The sequence below is a fragment of the Neomonachus schauinslandi genome, chromosome 9 (assembly GCF_002201575.2).
Source record: "Neomonachus schauinslandi chromosome 9, ASM220157v2, whole genome shotgun sequence".
In the NCBI taxonomy this organism is placed as follows: domain Eukaryota; kingdom Metazoa; phylum Chordata; class Mammalia; order Carnivora; family Phocidae; genus Neomonachus; species Neomonachus schauinslandi.
Genome location: NC_058411.1, coordinates 102,128,062 through 102,146,853, shown reverse-complemented (window position 1 = coordinate 102,146,853; position 18,792 = coordinate 102,128,062). Strand labels below are relative to the sequence as shown.

General features: G+C 43.1%; 1 protein-coding gene across 2 annotated transcripts in view; it reads right to left on the bottom strand.

Moving 5' to 3' along the window:
* The window catches only part of USP3 (ubiquitin specific peptidase 3), a 110,243-nt gene extending 99,407 nt beyond the window's left edge, over positions 1 to 10,836 (bottom strand). For both annotated transcript variants that reach the window (XM_021694047.2, XM_044918320.1), the window contains exon 1: positions 10,626 to 10,836. In XM_021694047.2, the coding sequence (XP_021549722.1) occupies positions 10,626 to 10,716 (91 nt within the window). In that variant the 5' untranslated portion in view covers positions 10,717 to 10,836. The remainder of the gene's footprint in view (positions 1 to 10,625) is intronic.
* Between the last annotated feature and the right edge of the window lie 7,956 nt (positions 10,837 to 18,792).

Here is an 18,792-nt window from a genome sequence, read left to right as displayed (position 1 = left end):
CTCTCTCTCTGACAAATAAAATTTAAAAAAAATTTTTTTAAATCTCTCACTTGGCATAAAATTTACAATAGCAGTTTATCATTTGAGGTATGCTAGGCACAAACTGAATTCCCTGTATACTACAAGCAGAATTTGCAGAGCTAATGGTATGTGTCCTTTACTACAGAATGTAATTTCAAAACTGGCCAAATGTGTCATCTATATATCAACAGATCCAGTTACCTACAGAGCTAGAAAAGAGAGGGCATCTGGTCCTGCTGACTTCCCACATAGAGGCAAATTCTGATCCTTAAGGCTGATCCCCTCACTGGCTCAAGCATTTTATCCTATTTTGAAATTTCTGAAATCACTTTTCAACATGAAATGAAAACAACATATGGAAACAATGTATGTGAAACTACATAATCCACAAAACAGTAAGGCACTAAATAAATTTATTATTCATTTTTTTTTTTTAAGATTTTATTCATTTATTTGAGAGAGTGAGAGAGAGAGCACAAGAGGGGGTAGAGTCAGAGGGAGAAGCATGCTCCCCGCTGAGCAGGGAGCCCGAGCCGAAGGCAGTCGCTTAACCAACTGAGCCACCAGGCGCCCCTACTGTTATTCATTCTATCACAAATCTGACTTCTTCAGACCTACTTTGGTGAAAAACCTAATGAAGCTATTATGCTATATCTACTCTACCAGCCTTCAGCTAAATACTGGAACTGTGCCCCTAACTAGAATGAGGGGAAAGGGCACTGAGGAGGAGCCTTAAAACTACTAAAGCCAAAGTAGATTACCAAATCAGAGTCAAAATGGGTCACTTTTGCCTCCGGAAGACCAGATACAAATAACTACAGAAAATTATCAAGAGTTTATACTGCTTCAAAAATAGCTTCCCCTATGAAGCAGATTATGCAGAATGAAAACAAAAGCCATGAATCACTTAATAATTCTAACATCCACTATTTCCATTTATTTAATATAGCAAGATCTGATGCTATTCTGTGCTTTTGCCAACAGCCTGAGTAAACAAATCCATGGTTGAACAGTAGCGGGATCTTCAGAAGAAACGAATCAAGTCATAAATGTCAATACCACACAACTATTATTTCAAAACAATACAAGTATATGCAATATAAGATTCATATATATATGAATGAAGCATTCCCTCCCATAAATAAATAAAATAATTAAGAGGTTTAGGAACCTCTCATTATCAAAGACTTTAGTCAGGGAACAGTAGGTTTAATATCTGCATCATATAACTCTCCTCCTAGTTTTTTCTGGTTATATAATAAAGGAAAGCAGTAAAGCACAGAGCAGTGGGGATGGAGAATACCACACTTGTATTTACTGGTGTGCTGGGAAACTTTATTCACCTAAAGTCAATGTGACTATTTATGAAGAAATGGAAAGAAAAAATATAAATTGGGCACACACTTACCTCTGCTTAACAGGCTAGATACCAAATATTACAGAAAAGAGGAACCTGTAAACTCCAATAGCTGTTCTAATTATTTAACAAAAACCAAGAGCTGGAATATGTTTTTTTTTTACAACCAGTAGACACAAATATTTAAAATATTTAAAATCCACATTTTCCCTAAAATATCTATTAATTGTTCAAAGAAAAAACCCCACAAAAGCCTGAAAATGTTTTAAAATGAGGCTCCAAAAAGACTACACACAAACAAAGCACTTAAAATAACTGAAATGAAACTGATGTAGTACATAAAGCTCTCAGAATTAAATTCTCATGTCATGAATGTCGAGGTCTGGCAGCTACTGCACACACATAAGGTGAAGCTTGAGTCCTTAGTTGGTACAGAGCAATTTCTCCAAAGTTAATGCATCTCACAATTAACATTCAAAATAATTCAGGTGGAAGCTAGAGTTAATCTTGATTAAATCAAAGGACATTTTACTGTGTGGCACTAAAATTAAAAATCCTCAATCAATAACCTAAGTACTAGTCCCAGAGACTCTAAGTTTTAAATAGTTCTTTTAAAAAAAAATGTTACATGAGAGCATTTCTCTAACATGTTATCTATCAATTTTCCCAGGAAAACATTCTATAGCAAAAATTGTTTCCTTGAAACAGCAGTATAATCTTCAAAAACTTTTGTCAAAATATTACCATCCCAATATTGTACAACAAACGTTCAAAACAAAGGAATGGACAATAATCTATTATTTAAAAAAGAAAATCTGAGCATGGTCAGTAAGGACAAAGATTTAAAGAGGCTAAAACGGTATGTGTAGTATCTTACAATCAGTTAAATTAAACCTGCAGGAATATGACAGTTAATCACCAGCCTGCTCTCCCTGGTGATGAGATAGTACAAGAACAGTCTATAAAATTAAGAGTTCTCGGGGCACCTGGGTGGCTCAGATGGTTAAGCGTCTGCCTTCAGCTCAGGTCATGATCCCAGCGTCCTGGGATCGAGCCCCACATCGGGCTCCCTGCTCAGCAGGGAGCCTGCTTCTCCCTCTCCCTCTGCCTCTCTCCCTGCTCATGCTCTCTCTCTCTCTCTGTATCTCTGTGTCTCAAATGAATAAATAAAATCTTTTATAAAAAAAAAATTAAGAGTTTTCAGGGTGGGTCAAGGATAAACGGGCAAGCAGATTTCTACAGGGCTGTCTTAAACCTAACTACAAGAACAACAAAAAATATCAGGACTGAATGTCTACTCAAAATGGAAAATAGCCCACTGAAAGCAATTTAATCCTAAAGCAGAATACAAAGTCTTCAGATAAAATCCAGTTGGTTATATCTTTTCAAACACATGAGCTGTTCATCATAAAAATAAACTCTCAGAGCACCTGGGTGGCTCAGTCACTTGAGCGCCCACTCTTGGTTTCCACTCAGGTCCTGATCTCAGGGTCGTGAGATGGAACCCTGAGTGGGGGTCCCCGCTCAGCGCAACACAAAGTCTGTTTAAGACTCTCTCTCCCTCTGTCCCTCCCACTCCAAGCTTGCTTGAGTGCATGCGTGCTCTCTCAAAATAAATAAATAAATCTTTAAAAATAAATACTCAATTCTCACCTAGCATTTATTAATCATGAAGCACTTAGTTCACACAAACATTAAGACAACTATAAACTTCATTTTTTAATGTCCAAGTTTAATTTCAACAATAGTTTTCAAAATCTGAAATTGCCTTTCTAAGCTCATCTGCATTTTAACATCTGTAACCAGCACACATACATACTTGTCAGTACTTAAGAGAGGGAAATCTGTTTTAAGCTTTGTAGTCTAAAGACTATAATTAACTTTTATAAGAAATACAACTGGAAAATCTTAGAATATAACTAAATGGAATCAACAAAGTACACTGGCCTAAAAGCAAAGATTCAAATAACCTTTGAGCTACCTAAAGCAAAAGCAAAATTCCATATCTTAAGATTTCCCTCCCTCCCCCATCCCACAAGAAAATACCTCCAAGAAGACTGTCCTCTCCTAGAAACAAAATAAAAAAATGAGAGGGGGAAACTTCAAGAACAGAAGCACATTTAAAAAATAACCAAAAGCTAACTGCACTGAGAAAGCTGGTTTATTATATCTGAACTCAAGTAATATGAATTTCAGCCAACAAAAAAATTAGATCTGAACTATAATGAAGTTAAATTCAAAAACAGCAGTTTTCTTCCAACTGTATTACCAATCTTGTTCCAACTTGCCTGCACTTTAATCAATAAATAGGGAGAGGAATGACTAATCAAATACAGAATTTTTAAATAAATTATTTTCAAAATGTGGAATTTAAAACGTATTTTATGTCAAAAATCTTCAAAGGAATTATTTCAAGCATGTTTCCAAACACTTTAAATCCTTTAAATTATTAAGCACTAAGTTACTGGATGACAAAATAAAGACCCTGCTTTTTAAAAGGCAAGCTAAAAGTATGGTTTGAATGGTATTTGAATCTAAGCTTTGGGCTATCTCTAATACCCCCAAGCATCTTAAGCAACTCCCTTAATCTTTGTCTCAGTTTCACAATCCATAAAACAGGAAAAACTACAAGGATGGGCAGTTAATTAAATTAGTCAGGATTAAACGCTAGCAAACTTCTTTGAAGTTACTTTATGTTGTTCTCCATTCTCCTCCTACTCAGTAAAACTAATAGATGAGAAAACATCTGGAATTACTATAGATACTAACATCTGCAGACTCCCAGCAGTTAAAAGATGATCTCTACATACAAGTTTCTAAGCCAAAGATCATTCGAAACCCCCAAAGATTCCAGGATACAATGGCAATGAACAAGTTTTAGGTAAATTTCTTTTCAATCTAAAAGATACCTACCCTTACCTACATTCTCAAATCAGACTTAATTATGAATCGCAGAGCATCTTGAAAGGTCTTGGCACAAAAAAATTCTAGGTAAGATGAACAAGCTGTTACTGATATTAATGCTATTCTCACCATTCTAAACTGTCAATCAAGTAAGCTTCATGACAAATATACCCTCCAAAAAGTACTAGCCCCTGCTGAGAATCTAAGTACTTCCTTCTAAGCCATCTGTCCAGGAAAGCTCTATTAAAACACCCAGAATGCAGTTGCTCTCACGTCTAAAGGAGCTATGAATAAACATGAAACACTAAAATACATTAAACTGTATACATTTTCCACTTCAAGCACTGATAAACTACCTACCGAACTCTATTCTGAGGCCTAGGTTGAACACAAAACCCAGCGGTAGGTTGGTGGGAAACTGCACTAATCAAAGGGAAAAATATATTTTTTTTCAAAGAAGGAAAAATATATAAAATAGCTCAAGAAAGAGAGAAAAGCTCCAAAAGAAAGAAAAAACAAAGTTAGGGGGAAATGTACATATAAATTACTCCCTGACGGAAGAGGGACTCAATTAAATTTTAAAACAGGAATTTAAATTACTCGCTGAGCTACAAACTAAATTACTCACTATTCTGCTTACTGAGCTACAAATACTATAAAACGTATTTCTAAATCTAGTTTCAACAATACAAAAATGAATCTATTAAATTCCAGTAAAGAAGGAAACTGCGTAAATTAAAATGAGGAAAAAGTAGGATGTTATAAAAGCTAATCCTGTAAAAGCAAGTAATGATGAGAAGGAATTATTTTGAGAATAAATGAATAACGGGAAACCGAAACAAAGAGTTCACATTCTCCCCTCAACCCCATCCTTTCTTCTGCTTTGGACATGAAGGATATTCTTTGTATACTACTAAGAATACCATTTAGAAAATAACATCTGATCAATGTGTCAAAACTTCACAACAGCAATGCCTAGACTACAGCCTCTTCAAACAAACACATGGAGCACATTCTAGACTCTAGATCTTTCACATCTACTACCAATTATTTAGAGACTTTACTGAGGCTGGTTTAAAGTTCTGGGGGCCGGGAGGTAGCACTGCCAGAAAAACTAGAAAAACAATTACATTTGACCTAAGTTTACAAATATTACCAACACCCAGGTAAGCAGTCTGGGGAGAGCATGGGCATCATTTCTGTGTTTTTGAGTTATCCTGGTTGGATAAGATTGGGACTTAGGTAAGATTCCCGCTGGGACATCCTTAATGTTTATTAGCTTCTAACTAGTGTCGTAAGCGCAATGCCAGAAATTGGAAATCTCAGTTCTTCTGTTCATGGCTTTTTATTCACCGTACCTAATAAGCTTCCTAATAAATCTTTGCCAGACTTAAAAACAAAACAAAACAAATACTACCAACAAAGTTTAAGTTCTTCAGAGAAGTATATAAAATTCAAATGTTAACCTCCAGAATTAATGTGAAAAAGTATCACCTGTCCACTGATTTTTAACTGCCCCATCCACATATACACTAAAATGTCCACTTGCCCATCTATAAACACAGAATGTCAAAAGAACTCAATTCCATTGCCGTAGCATTGCAGAAGGCCACTTGCTCATAATCCAGTCAAAGTTTACCTTACAGAGGAAAATACTGGGAGTAAAGACTGGTGAAAGCATTCTAGGGGGAAGTTCACTTTGTGTTTATTTTCAACATGAAGTTTAAGACCATTCCAGCCATGATCTGAATGGAAGAAAGTTCCTTCATTCATTAAGCAAGTATTTACTGAGTGTCTTGTTACACGCTAAGCACCTAATAAATACCTCAAACGGTGCTACCAAAAAGCAGTAAATGCATTTGACCTAAGGATGAACAAATGACTGATCCTATCTAGAAAATGTAATCTACTGGACATACAAGAGTCTTCTTTAGATGGAGGGTTGTGAGAGAAATATGACACAAAATAACCCATCACTGGATCAAGGTAATTTCTCACCTTTATCACAAGCTTTACTATGAATTACAAATTTATTTCCACTGGCAAGGATCAATAACCAGCACCCCAGCTTACTGAATGGATCATCAAAAAAAAAAAAAAAGGTAGGGTTCTCTCTAATATCCACCCCAAACTGCAGAACATTTACTTTATTTATATTTACTTCACCTGGGTAGAATAATGTGAGGGCAACCATTTACTGGAAAATTAAAGAGGCGTTCTCGGCTCTTTGAAGAATTAATCAGGGAAAGTTCTCATGCCTATACTATTAAAATAGCTCCAATTTAACTGGCTATTCTCTTTCACCCAAACCCCTGAGGTCCAAATGCTTATTCTTTGGCTTTCTTTAGTTATTAAAACAGTGGTGTTTAGGGCATCGTTTTAAACAATTTATGTTTTTCCCCCTCTATTTTACCACTGGTTCAGTCCTCTTACCCACAAAAATAAGAAATGCCCAAGTCTCCAGCTTCTGAAAATAACATCTGGTATGTGCACATAACAAAGATCTTGAGAGAATGTCCTAGTTTTTATTTAAAACTTTTTCACTTAAAATGAGAATGCCTTTAGCAAAGATTAGACATAAATGTTTTTACCTTATTAGGAAACTGCTATTTTCAACATTTACCTTAAACCACAACATGGATTTATCTTCTAACCTGTTAGCTTCCTGTCTCTCACCAACTAGATTAGACCGTAACTTTTTTGAGAGGACGGGATGACTGGACCCCAACAGAACTGGACCTGTTCCCAGCAAATGTATTTCAAAAACTCTGTAAGTCTCCGCAAAGACATACATGTTGCTAGCCTTCAGGATTTCTCTAATTTTTTAAAGCTGTTTTGATTAGAGCACTTGTCCTTCACTGTTACTACAGATGTATACCAGCAGATTCTCCAAGTGTGGTTTCCAAAACCCTGTCAGGGGGTATGTGTAGTCAAACCATTTTCATGAATAATATTAAGATGTTACTTTTATTGTTTACCCTCATTCTCTCACAAGCACACAGTGGAGTTTTCCAGAGGCTACATGATGGGTGATATCTCAAGAGACCGAATGCAGAAGCAGATATGAAAATGCAGCTGTCTTCTATTAAGCTAGACAACAAATAGAGCTGCAGAAATGTAAAATAATGCCACTTTCCTCATTAAATTTGTTTTGAAAAGTACAGTTATTTTCTATAAACCATTATCTCTATTAACAGGTAATGGATTACTGTTATTTATAAATGATTTAATAAAATATATTTAAAATTTTTGTTTTAATTCTAGTACAGCAAATATCAATAGATACAAGCCATACAAAGGCTGAGTTCTCAATAATTTTTAAGTATAAAGGGATCCTGAGAACAAAAAGTTTGAGAACCACTGCAATACACAATTACATAACCTAACACACAATGCCTTCCACAGATAAGAAGCTCAAGTCAATGGTGAAGTATAATTACTTCTTACACCCCCTAATCTTGTTGAGTAATATATCTCCTTGCAAAGCATAATTCCGGCATAAAGCCAGTCTGTCCTAGGCCCTATTTAAGGGGCTTTAGATATTTAAGTATGTGGAGTCCTATTTATAAAGATGTTCTGGCCTGTAATACCACCTATTACTTCCATAGTGTACAGGAGTTTCCCAACATTTTCACAAAAAATTACTTTGTTCATCCTAGCAGCAACCTGTGAAGTATTACCCTTTTTTACAGATGACATAATGAAACTGACGCTCAAAAGCAAAAGAACTACTTGTCCAAGGATGTATTGCTAGCTAGGAGAGCCTAGGATGTTGGCCTTTTGCAATTTGCTTGGCTGCCTTAAGGCTGTTTCACTGTGGTGTAATTGCAGGCTCCCAAAGAAAACAAGGCAAGGGCATTACTTTTATTGTCCCAGTGCCAAAACAGGGATTTTTTTTTTTTCCTCCTTAATAAGAATGTAATCAGACTCAATACCCGGTCACAGCATTATTTAACACACTGGCTACCCTTCTGGTCCACTACTCAAAAAAAAAAAAAAAGGAAAGAAAGAAAAGAAATTCAAGAGTGTTAGGGAATAAATACCAGAATACATATTACTCCAAGATGATGAATTAGTTAAGGATTCACAAATTTACTAATCATTTAATCATTGGAACAGGCAGGCAAGAACAAGATCAAGCTCAATACAATAAGAGATTCTATCAGTGAATGGATGCCAAGAGGTTAAAACGGGAGGCCCAGATGAAATGGGCTCAATTCACAAAATATGGACAGAAGAAAAAAAACCACAAAGTTGTAAAACTAGCTTTATCGGTTCTACAAATCCAAGCACGTGACTAGCCACCCTAGTAAAGCAATGTCAGAGACAAACTTTGTTGTAAGATGCATCAAGACGCCATCCTTCTCCTGGGAGAGAAATGACCCCATCTTTACAGCTAGACACACTGGTTTGTTCTTGCTATCAGCACAAGTCTCTTAGTTATGCTCCATTTTACCTTAAGTTCCTCAAGAGATACTCAATTTTCTGCACTCTTTTCCACAGTCAAGTGGACTCCCTGACTGACAAAGGCAAGACTGACTCACAACAGGATACACGCCACTTGCATAAACTCTTTTCATTTTGTAGATGCCTGTGCCCAGTGAGGCCATCTTTAAATTTGATGTGAGTTTACCTAGAAAAAGCCAGAAGTGTGCTGTCCACTTAGTATCCCTGAAGTTTACTACAGATGAGCAAGAGTATCGTTCCTCATGAGATATGCTTTTCCTAGTGTTTACTTTGGTCATTTCTTTTCAAATCTCTTGGGGAAAAAAAGTAAAAGTTACAGTTTTAGCACCACAGCAATAGCTACAATTACAGCTAATGCACCCCCAATCAATTTGTAAAGCAATTTGATACACCTTATTTGTTTTTCCATACTCAACATTCACTGTGGAAGATAAATTCTTAGGTGAGAGCTAATTTGTACAAGTTCCTGTACTCTCATAAAAAAATTGCAATACTGCACTGTAAAACCAATTAACCAGTTAATCTTTAAAGGCTTCATGCAGAAAAAGATAATTTGACTTTACAAAGTCATGCAAAGCATCAAACCTCTGAGAGCTCCAAGAAACTGCAGTTATTTCTATTCCTTACCCTAGAGTACTTTTTTCTTTGTGGCGTTGCCTATGTTTTTCTCCAAGAACATAATCACCATTTAAGAAATAACCTGTCAAAAGGGTTAAGGCATTCTCCAAACTATCTTCCCAGCTCCAAATCACAATGAAAAATGTCACACACCTAAATTGTTCCATTGCTTTTTTTCCTTTATTTCTTCAAATGAACTTAAGATTTTTAAAAAAGCACAATTCGAATTTTACACTACACCCCAAGCTACCATTGATCATATCAAAGCTAATAAACAAAGACTCTAGCGGCGGCACCAGGGCCCTACCAGGAAGTAATCAAAGCAGTGTGGCTGGTGCGATCCTAAGTCGCTGGAGCAGACAATAAGAGGGCACTGGGGCTTCCAAAGAGCCCGGCAGAAGGAGTTAAGATGCTGAAGTAACGCAAAAGCATTACATAAACCTAATACCTGTTTTACAGCACATGAACTTGGGAATCCTAACCCAATTTCAGACAACCCAGAAGATCTGAACAGCAACTCGAGCCGCCCCTCCAAACCAGCGGCTGGCTCAGCCTCCTGAGCTTTTTAGCCCGTAGCCTGTTTTCAAACTTCACCCTCCCTGGCTGATGAAAGACTCCGACCTCCGCCGCCCGAGTTCCGAATTCCGAGCGCCTCTCGCGGCTGAGGATTCCCACCTGGCGTGGATCGAGTTGCCCGAGACTACCGGGAAGCGAAGGGAAACGAAAGGAAGCGGGGCCGAGGAAGCGGCGAAGGGCCCCAGCGCGTCCCGCAGCCCAGACAAAGCTGCGCCGGGAGAGCGGCGCTTTTCTCGTGCGCTGGAGAAGGGACGCAACCCGGGCCCCGCCACACGTGCGGCAGCATCTTGGGGGGCCGGACACCCGCCCCCACAGCCCCGGACCCGGCAACACGGGTGAGCACAGCCCCCCAGCAGGGCGGGGCAGGGGGGCGAGCTGCCGGCCGGGCTCCCCGCCCGCCGCTGCCCCCACGCGCTCGTGGCCCCCGCGGGCTCCCGCCCCTCTCGGGCCTCTCCTCAGCCGGCCCGGCCGTCGGGCCGCGGGAAACAAAGGAGCCGCCGCCGCTCCACCCGCCGCGCCCGCCCGAGCCCGCCTCACCGCGTACCCCTCCCCAGCCGCCGGGCCCGGCTCGCCCTCACCCCTTTCCGGGTCCACGCGCCGGCCGCCGGCGGCCCCTAGACGGCAGGCCCGGCGAGGCCGGGGCCTCGGGTGCGCGGCAGGGCCGCCCCGGGGCCGCACTCACCGCTGCAACACCAGGACGACGGGGAGCCGTTGGGGAACTTGGCTGAGTCCGGAGCGATGCAGACGCTGGAGCTGAGGTGCGGACACTCCATGGCCACGAGTAGGGCGGCGAGGAAGACCGAGGCTCAGGGACCTGGAGACGTGAGGGCGGAGGGGCTCCGAAGGCTCCGTCTGGGGTCGCTCCTCGCCGGGCGCTCGGCCGACGGCGGCTGCGTCCCGAGCCCTTGCGTCAAAGAAAGCAAAGGCTTCCGGGCGCCGGGTTTTCCCACCCGCCGTCTCCAGAAGCCCCGCTCCGAAGAACGTGGAATTCCGGGATCCGGGTTCTACCGCCACTCCTAGGCTGAAGGCTTCCGTCTTCCCAGGCCGGCCCTGCCCCGCCCCGCCCCCAGACCCGGCCCCGCCCCCAGACCCGGCCCCGCCCCCAGACCCGCCCACTCCCGCCGGGTGGGGTCCCGGAGCGCGCGGGCGGGTGGCCCTGAGATTCAGGCTGCGTTCGCGAGTGACTTCCCAACTCTGCCGCACGGCGCGGCCACGGCTTCTCCCACCCCTCCGCACGGGTAAGGGTGGGGCGCCAAGCCCCGGCACGCCGGGCAGGTCCGCTGCGTTTACCGCGGAGGAACGAGTGCTCTCAGAGAAGACTGATCCTGCGCGTGGTGTGGTGGTCTGACGACACTGTGGTAGAAAATCTAGCCACTCAGGAAAGTGTGAAGAAGCAAATAAAAACCACTCGGGCAGACAGGCACTATAGGTCCCATTTTACACACGGAAACACAAGCTCAGAGAGATTAAGTTACTGGCTCTCGGTGGCCCAGCCGGCTGCGTCGGTCCCAGAGTAGTCCCGATTTAGTGTTACGCTCCCTGCGACAGGTGCGATACTGACCCAGTTCTAGGTCCTGAACACGTGGCCTTTAGCCAGCCACCTGGGTACTGTGTGGCTGGGCCCGCGGGGGCGCCCACGAACCTGGGATCAGATCTTGTCACCGTGACTCCCCATCTGCGTTACCTGGAGCACGTGGTTGGACTTTGAGACTTCACTCACCAGTGGAGGTTCAAGTGAGATAGATGTAACCTGGGTTTGCTGAGCGCGAGGTCCCAGTTACCAGGTGATAAAAAGGGAAGGGATCTAACATGTGTTAAACACCCACTACCGTCTTCTAGCCGGGCACTTTACACACAGTATCTCATTTAAACCTCGCACCACTCTGCAGGCTGCTGTTACCGTGCTCTTTTTGGCCTGAGGGAAACTGAGTTTGTAATTGGTTAATCCGTGCGGGCCTGGATCCCCGGCTCTTTGACCTCTTTATGGAAAAGGGGACAGGGCAAGCCTCAGTTGGCCGCTTGGGCCGGCATTACCCCCGAGCTAGCCTTCGATCTCTCTGGGGAACGGCCTTGAGGACGTCCGGGGCTATTACAAATATTGCCTCCAAGTTGGGGCTTCTTGTAAAACCCGGCGAAGGAGCTGGAGGGCCAGGAGGCGAGCAGGGAGAGAGGGGAGGTTGATGTGGCAATCCTGCGGGCAGGGCGAAAGGGGGAAGGAAGGTCAGGAAATGATTAACCGGGCCGGGCCGCGTAGTGGTTAGAGCAGGGCACCTCCCCGCCGCGCGGTCCTGGAGGAGCCCAGGGACGCCCGCCGGGTCACTTCTCACTGCCCGCTTCCCTCCCCCTCCCCCCCACACCCTCTGCCGCGACTCGGTTTCTTCCGCACGCTCCTCTGCTGCTTGAAGTTCAGTCACCTGGGGCATCTCTGCCCACCCTTTCCCCCGGTAATATTTTGGAATTAAAGCTCTTCTGTCGCTTTCCAAGTTTTATTTGATTGCTTTTAGAGCAAACCCGGGTTTGGAGATTTTAGGACAGTGAGGAGTTGTGGAAAGTGCAGTTCCTCAAATCTTAGCTCTGTTGCCTGCTTGATGGCCAATTTTAGCAAGTGTCTCTAGTCCTCCCAAGCTTTTGCTCGCTCTCTCTCTTTTTTTTAATCTGTAAAACTGGAAAAATAATACTTATCTCACAAGGAAGATGTGAGAATTCATGAGAATTGCCACTACTTAGTAGATAGCCAATAATTTATAAAGCTTTTTTTTTTTAATAGCCGGTGAGGGCATAATACCCTAGGAAGGGAGTGGATAAACAATAAATCAGACCTTTGCTCAATCTGACCTTCCAGCCCTCTCCGCTTTTTCTTCCAAGGCCTGGCTAGACCAACCTCTGGTTCTCTCTAGACAACTACCCCCCATTTAGTATCCATACCCTCTCATTTAGCCATGGAACATGCAGTGTGACCCATGTCGTCTTCCATAAACAGCATGTAATGCTTCTTTTTCCACTCTCTGAGAGACTCAGTTTCCTTATCCTCTAGACCTCAGCTTAAACATCACTTCCTCAGGGAGGCCTTTCCTGACCCCACTCCACCCCCAGGTTACCTCCAGATATGTGATGCCCTTGTTTGCCCTCACACTCTGCCTTTTAAAAACACTCTTCATGCATGTAATTATTTGTTTAATGTCTCTCTCTCCCTTGGAGGTCCATACGGGTAGCAAACAAGTCTGTATGGTTTCCTGCTGTATTCCTGACATAACCTGTGGAACATGTAGGATGTCCAATAAATAAGTGTTAAATAACGAATGGTCGATTGGCAATGTCTACCTTGGGCAGGAGCATAGGAAGTGGCTGAGTATATGTCAGGTATTTGCTTCTCCCCCTCAACCCCCAGGTAATCTCTAAATTTCCTTTTGGCTCTGAGTGTATCATTTTAACGGCATTAGGAATGTGAAAGCCCCTAAGGTGTAAACTGCTTTAAAAAAAAGAAAGAAAGAAAGAAAGAAAGAAACCAAAGAGAGAAGAAGGAGGAGAAGAAGAAGAAGAAAGAGAAGATTTTCATTAGCCTCTTCTCTCAACCAGAATTAAAAACTCCTCCGGAGCAGGGGCCCTAATTTAGTCATCACTGACTGCTAAAGTCCCCAGAGGGTGAACTATGACTTTCAAACAGTCCAGAGAAGCTGGCAAAATCAGAAAGGCCCTCCTGGGGCTTTCACTAGATTTCCCTAAAACTAGAGACAGAACTTTCCTGTGTCTCTGAAAGTTTTCATTAAAAAAAAACAAAAAACAAAAAGCCTTCGCGGTGAGTAAATGTGTCAAACTCGGGAAGACCATGGGGCACACTGGGAAATCCGCTTTCTCAGTCCCTAATCTCTTCGGCTACATACAACAACGTTTGCTTTTTTGTTCTTGGCGCACATCCCTTTGGCGCTGAGGAGCTCTGATACACTTAAAGCCCTAGTGGTGACCAGCCAGCCTCCGGCTCGGGCCCTGGGGACCGTGGCTGCGGGGATTCCCCGACCAGCCCCCTCCCACCCACCCCCGTCGCGAGGCCCAGGCGGGGGATGGGGGCGCTCCTGCCAGAAGAGGCGGGTGTGTTTTCAAACTTTGCACCTTTCAGAGGAGAGGAATACACGATTTCGACCATGCTATCAAATGTTTCTCTTCTAAAAAAAAAAAAAAAAATATATATATATATATATATATATATATATATATATATATAAAGGAGGGGGGTTGCTGAGAGGGGACGTCATACATTGCCATGGGAACAACGATCAGGAAAGGTGTCAAGATTGCTGTGACCTTCCCCTAGCCTTACACTTGAGACTAGCAGCGGAATCGGGGGTCCCACCCAAAGCAAGGATTACAAACTGACCAGGCCCTGGGGAAGACTTAGCTTTGACTATCCCCACGCAGGCAAGGCTTATTGGAAGCACCCAGAGAGCTGAGTTAATTATTTACCCTAGAGATTTTTCTAGGAGCAAAGCCTCCTTGGGAAACCAAAGTTAGATCTAGAGAAGGCTCGGTGAATATTCGGGGGGGAGGGGCGGGGGACGGGGAGGAGGCACAGTGCCTCAGGGACTCTTTTTATCACCTGATTTAATTTTCCAAGAATCACTAATCTGATACTTGCTTGCTTGGTTACTTGTTTATCTATTATCATTCTCTTCCATGAGAACAGAGACCTTTCCAGTCCTGTTCACTGCCTGACTTCCAGCTCCTGGAATTCTGCCTGGTCCTTGGCAGGTCCTCCGTAACTATTTGAATGACTGAAGGAAGGAAGGTGGGTGTGGCCGTTAGCCAGCAAGGGCTCTTTTTCGCTCTCAGGAACCCCAGCAGCTTCATTCTCCCACTTCTTCCCATTTACCGGTTTCGCACTATCTCCCTGCCCAAAATTCTTCAGTGGCTCCCCATCTCTGGCAAGATAAAATCAATCGAAAACCCACCTGCCACCACAGTCACCTGTCCCTTCTCCTTTGCTAAGGTTTATTCATTCATTCATTCACTCATTCATTTATTATTTTTACTGTTCCAGCAGTACCAAAAAAAGCTCCTTCATTATAGAAAATATGCTTCCTTACACCTCTGTGTCCTTCCTCATCTGTCTGCCTTCTACCTGGCCAGTTCCTACTCCTTCCCCATGAAACACATAACCTCAAGGAAGTCCTCCATCACTCACCTAAGCAAACTTCTAAGCCCCCGCCCCCCACCCCCCCCCCCATTCTGTTCCATTAGCTTGTCACATAGTGCTGTTACTTTCTGTTTACCGCTCAGTCTCCCTTGGGAACAGATGCTTTTCTTTTTCTCTATGGATACTAGGCATCTAGTTCAGCAATTTCAGATGTTAAGAAAAGATCGTATTTGTTGATTGAATGTTGAAAATGCCCCTTTTGAGAGTGATTATATCAATCATTACATGTAATGGTCCCCTAGGTATTCACAGAAAGAACTGCAATTAGGTAACAACAGAAACTTAACGTTTTGGGATCCCAACTAGGTGCCAAATACTATATCAAGTGGTTTTCATTTCTTCTTTAATCCCCACAACTAACCTGAGAGGTAGGTATTATCATTTTCATTTTGATGGTGAAAGAACTAAAGCTCAAAGAAGGTGAAATAAGTGCACAATTTTACACAATTAGTACTTGGTCTTTTGCAAAGGTGGTAGAATTTCACCCCTCATACACTTGGTCAGCTAAAGGATTTTGCAGTATTATGTGGGGGTGGCTGAAGTTCCTAATAATGAAGTCTCTAAGGTACCAAAGGACACAGAATAGCCTTCTGACTAACTAAAGAAAGAATCATTTCAGACCATTGTAATAATCATTATGTCATCAACATCTTCATTTGTATTGCTTTTAATGCTTTCTTCTTTATCATTGAAATGTGGAACTTCACAGCACTTTCAGGAAGGTGATGAGAAAGTTCTCCTGTTTAAAGACCCACCTTGCAGATAAAGCACTGCATGATTAAGCAAAAACAGTGTGGCCCTAGCACCAAACAACTGTGACAGTGAGGAATTACTTCTGTCTCTAGGCCTTAGTCTCCCATCTGTAAAACCAGGGAGTTGAATTAGATGATCCCCAAGGGCCTTTCCAGAGTGAGCATCCAGAGATCCTGTGATAGCTCATGGTCACTCACACAGTGACACTGGCAGAGGCGGGATGATCCTTGTATCCTGTGGCAGAGACTGCTGGCTGTTCACCCCAGACCTGTTTCTTTTCCTCCTGGGTTCACAACTAGAAATTCCTCAGCTTCCCTTGTGACTAGGTGTAGCCATTTTTAGTCAATGGAGTCTGAGCAAAAATCGCGAGGATCAGCCTTGGCCGGCAGTGTGGACAGCTGCCCAAGACAAAAATACTTTAGTGTCCAGTTTTGTTTATCAACACTGAAGGAAGGGGGAGAAATATATTAGGTCAGATCTGGAAAAAAATGTGGGTCTCCTCAGCTTCCAGTCTGTTCTTTCTGTGTTCTCTCTTCAACCATTCATTCATTTGTTCAACAAATCTTGTCTGTGCTCCCGCTACATGCCAGGTTCTGAAGATACAGGGACTCAGAGCCCAGTGCTACATGGAATCCTCCTCTACTAACATCTCTTTGCCACTATAAAAATGGAAAGTGCTGTGGTATCACTCCTTTCCCCTTCCTTGTTCATTGCCTGCCTGGACATCAGAGCCTTTGAGTTTCAAAGTGCTGTCTAGACATGGAGCTTTAAGCCTTCTAAATGTGAAAATGGCTTTACATGTAAAGGGCCTCTCTTGGTGCTTGGCATACAGTAGATCTTCAATAAATGTTCATTTTCTTGATACCTTGTTAAATAGGATTGATATGGAAGATAGAGGATGATGGCTTGAAATCACTGATTCTAGTATAGTCAAGCACAGAAGGTTAGATTTAAAGGGATCTGGGCCAGACCATTCAACAAATATCACCGATGCTCAAGGCTCGTGGGATACAAAAGTGATGCTCCAGGCACATGCGATACACAAAGTCTCACTCTTAAAGGGATGAGGAAGGGCAAGAGAAACAGACCAGCAAGCAGGCAATTACAACACAGTGTGATAAGTGCTAGGAGGGGAAGTACAGGATGTTGCTTAGCCACAAACAAGGGGCAACTAACCCAAACTGGTGGGGGGAGAGGCTGGGAGGAAGCATCAGGCAGGGCTTCCTGGAGGAAGTGACATATGACCTGAGACTTAATTGATAGTAGGTCAAGTGTGGTGGGGCGAGTGGGGCATAGTGTCCAACTGTATCTGCAAATGCTCAGAGGCTTGGGGAGCACCTGAACCTACCAGTCTGGCTGGAGAGTCATGTGGAAGGAGATAGAAAGATAAAAGATGAGGCTGGGAAGTAGGCAGAAGACAAACAGTGTAGGGCTGCTGACTCCCCAAAATAGAGAACTGCCAACATAGAGAAGTCTGGGGCCCCAGGACTCTGGCATCTTTCAGGATTGCATTTTGCTAGGTCCTGGGAAAGGGGATAAGGGTGCAAAGATGCAGAAAGATAAGAGATAAGAGAGTAAAGAAAGGCACTAACAGTTATTAAACACCTATAAGATGTTGAACTGCATTAGTCACATGGAAAATGCAAACTAAAACCACAGTGCATACCTACCTAGAAACAAAGAAGCAGGGATTAGAATGCAGATGTTACTCCCCCCTACCGTAATCATGAAGGGAAACTGTGCTGTGGAGGAACTTACAACCCACTGAAAAGGAGAGGCTCATACACTTTAAGAAGTAGACTTTTGATGGGGAAAAGAATCCTAGGCTTGGAGAACCTACCTCTCTGCTTTCCCCTCTTCTTTCCTAACCACAATTGGACCTGACAATTCAGCTATCTGCAATATTCAGCTAACCAGAAAATGAGTTTCTCAAAACCCAGAACATAGTCCCTGGCCTTTCTGTGGGGGTGTTGATGTACTAGAAAGAAGCTGGGCTGTGGGGCCAGACTAGGATCCTGCTTCTGCCACTGGCCTGCTGTGTGACCTTAGGCCAGCCGCCTGACCTCTCCAGAGCCTCTGTCTATGAACTGGGAATAGTAACAGTTGCTTCCGAAATGGTGACTTACCCACTTAATGCTCTGTCTCCCTTAGCCAGATACTTCATGTTTGGAAAGAGAGAACAGGGATTCATGTGTTATGATCAGAACCATTTTTCTGAAGTTGCCAATACCCATAACTTCTGCATTTATGTAATTACACATCAAAGGTTATGAGCATATTTTATAATCATCTAGAAAGCTCTGCTGTGGCCGACCTGGTTATAAATTGGCAGAAGCATGGGAAAAAAGGGGTATTTAACATATAAAGAACAATGATGGGAAAGTAGGGAAAAGGTGTTAGAGCCCAATGGCCATTCTCAGTTATCAATGGAGTGGCTGGTGCTTTCAGGCTGGAAATGGAGACCAGAAACAGCAAGGCTTCACAGAAAATTACCCTTCTTAAGAGCCCTTTTGGGCAAAACGATTAGAGAGCTGGAAAGGTCAGGAGTTCCGCAGAGGAGGAAAGTGCTCCCAGAGAGGTGTCACATTTGTCCAGCACCCCACAGAGTCCTCTGGTTGGCTCCTGACACCACAGGGCTCCTTGCTTGCTGAAGTCTGTGTAAAGCCAAGCTGGAGAAGAGTTTTCTCGTGCACTTCATTTGGCCTTTCCTGTGCTCAGCATGTTGGTTCTACTGGGGAAAGAGATGGTTACAGAAGGAAAAACGCTGGAGACAGCAGTCAGGATGGCAGGCTCCTCCACAAATAACTTCTAGACTCAAGCCAGTGAGCCCTCTGAAGGGCCGCAGTAGCCCAGCATCAAGTCCTCGGCGTCTGCGAGGCACTCAGGGAATTATGTGACTCTGGTAAAT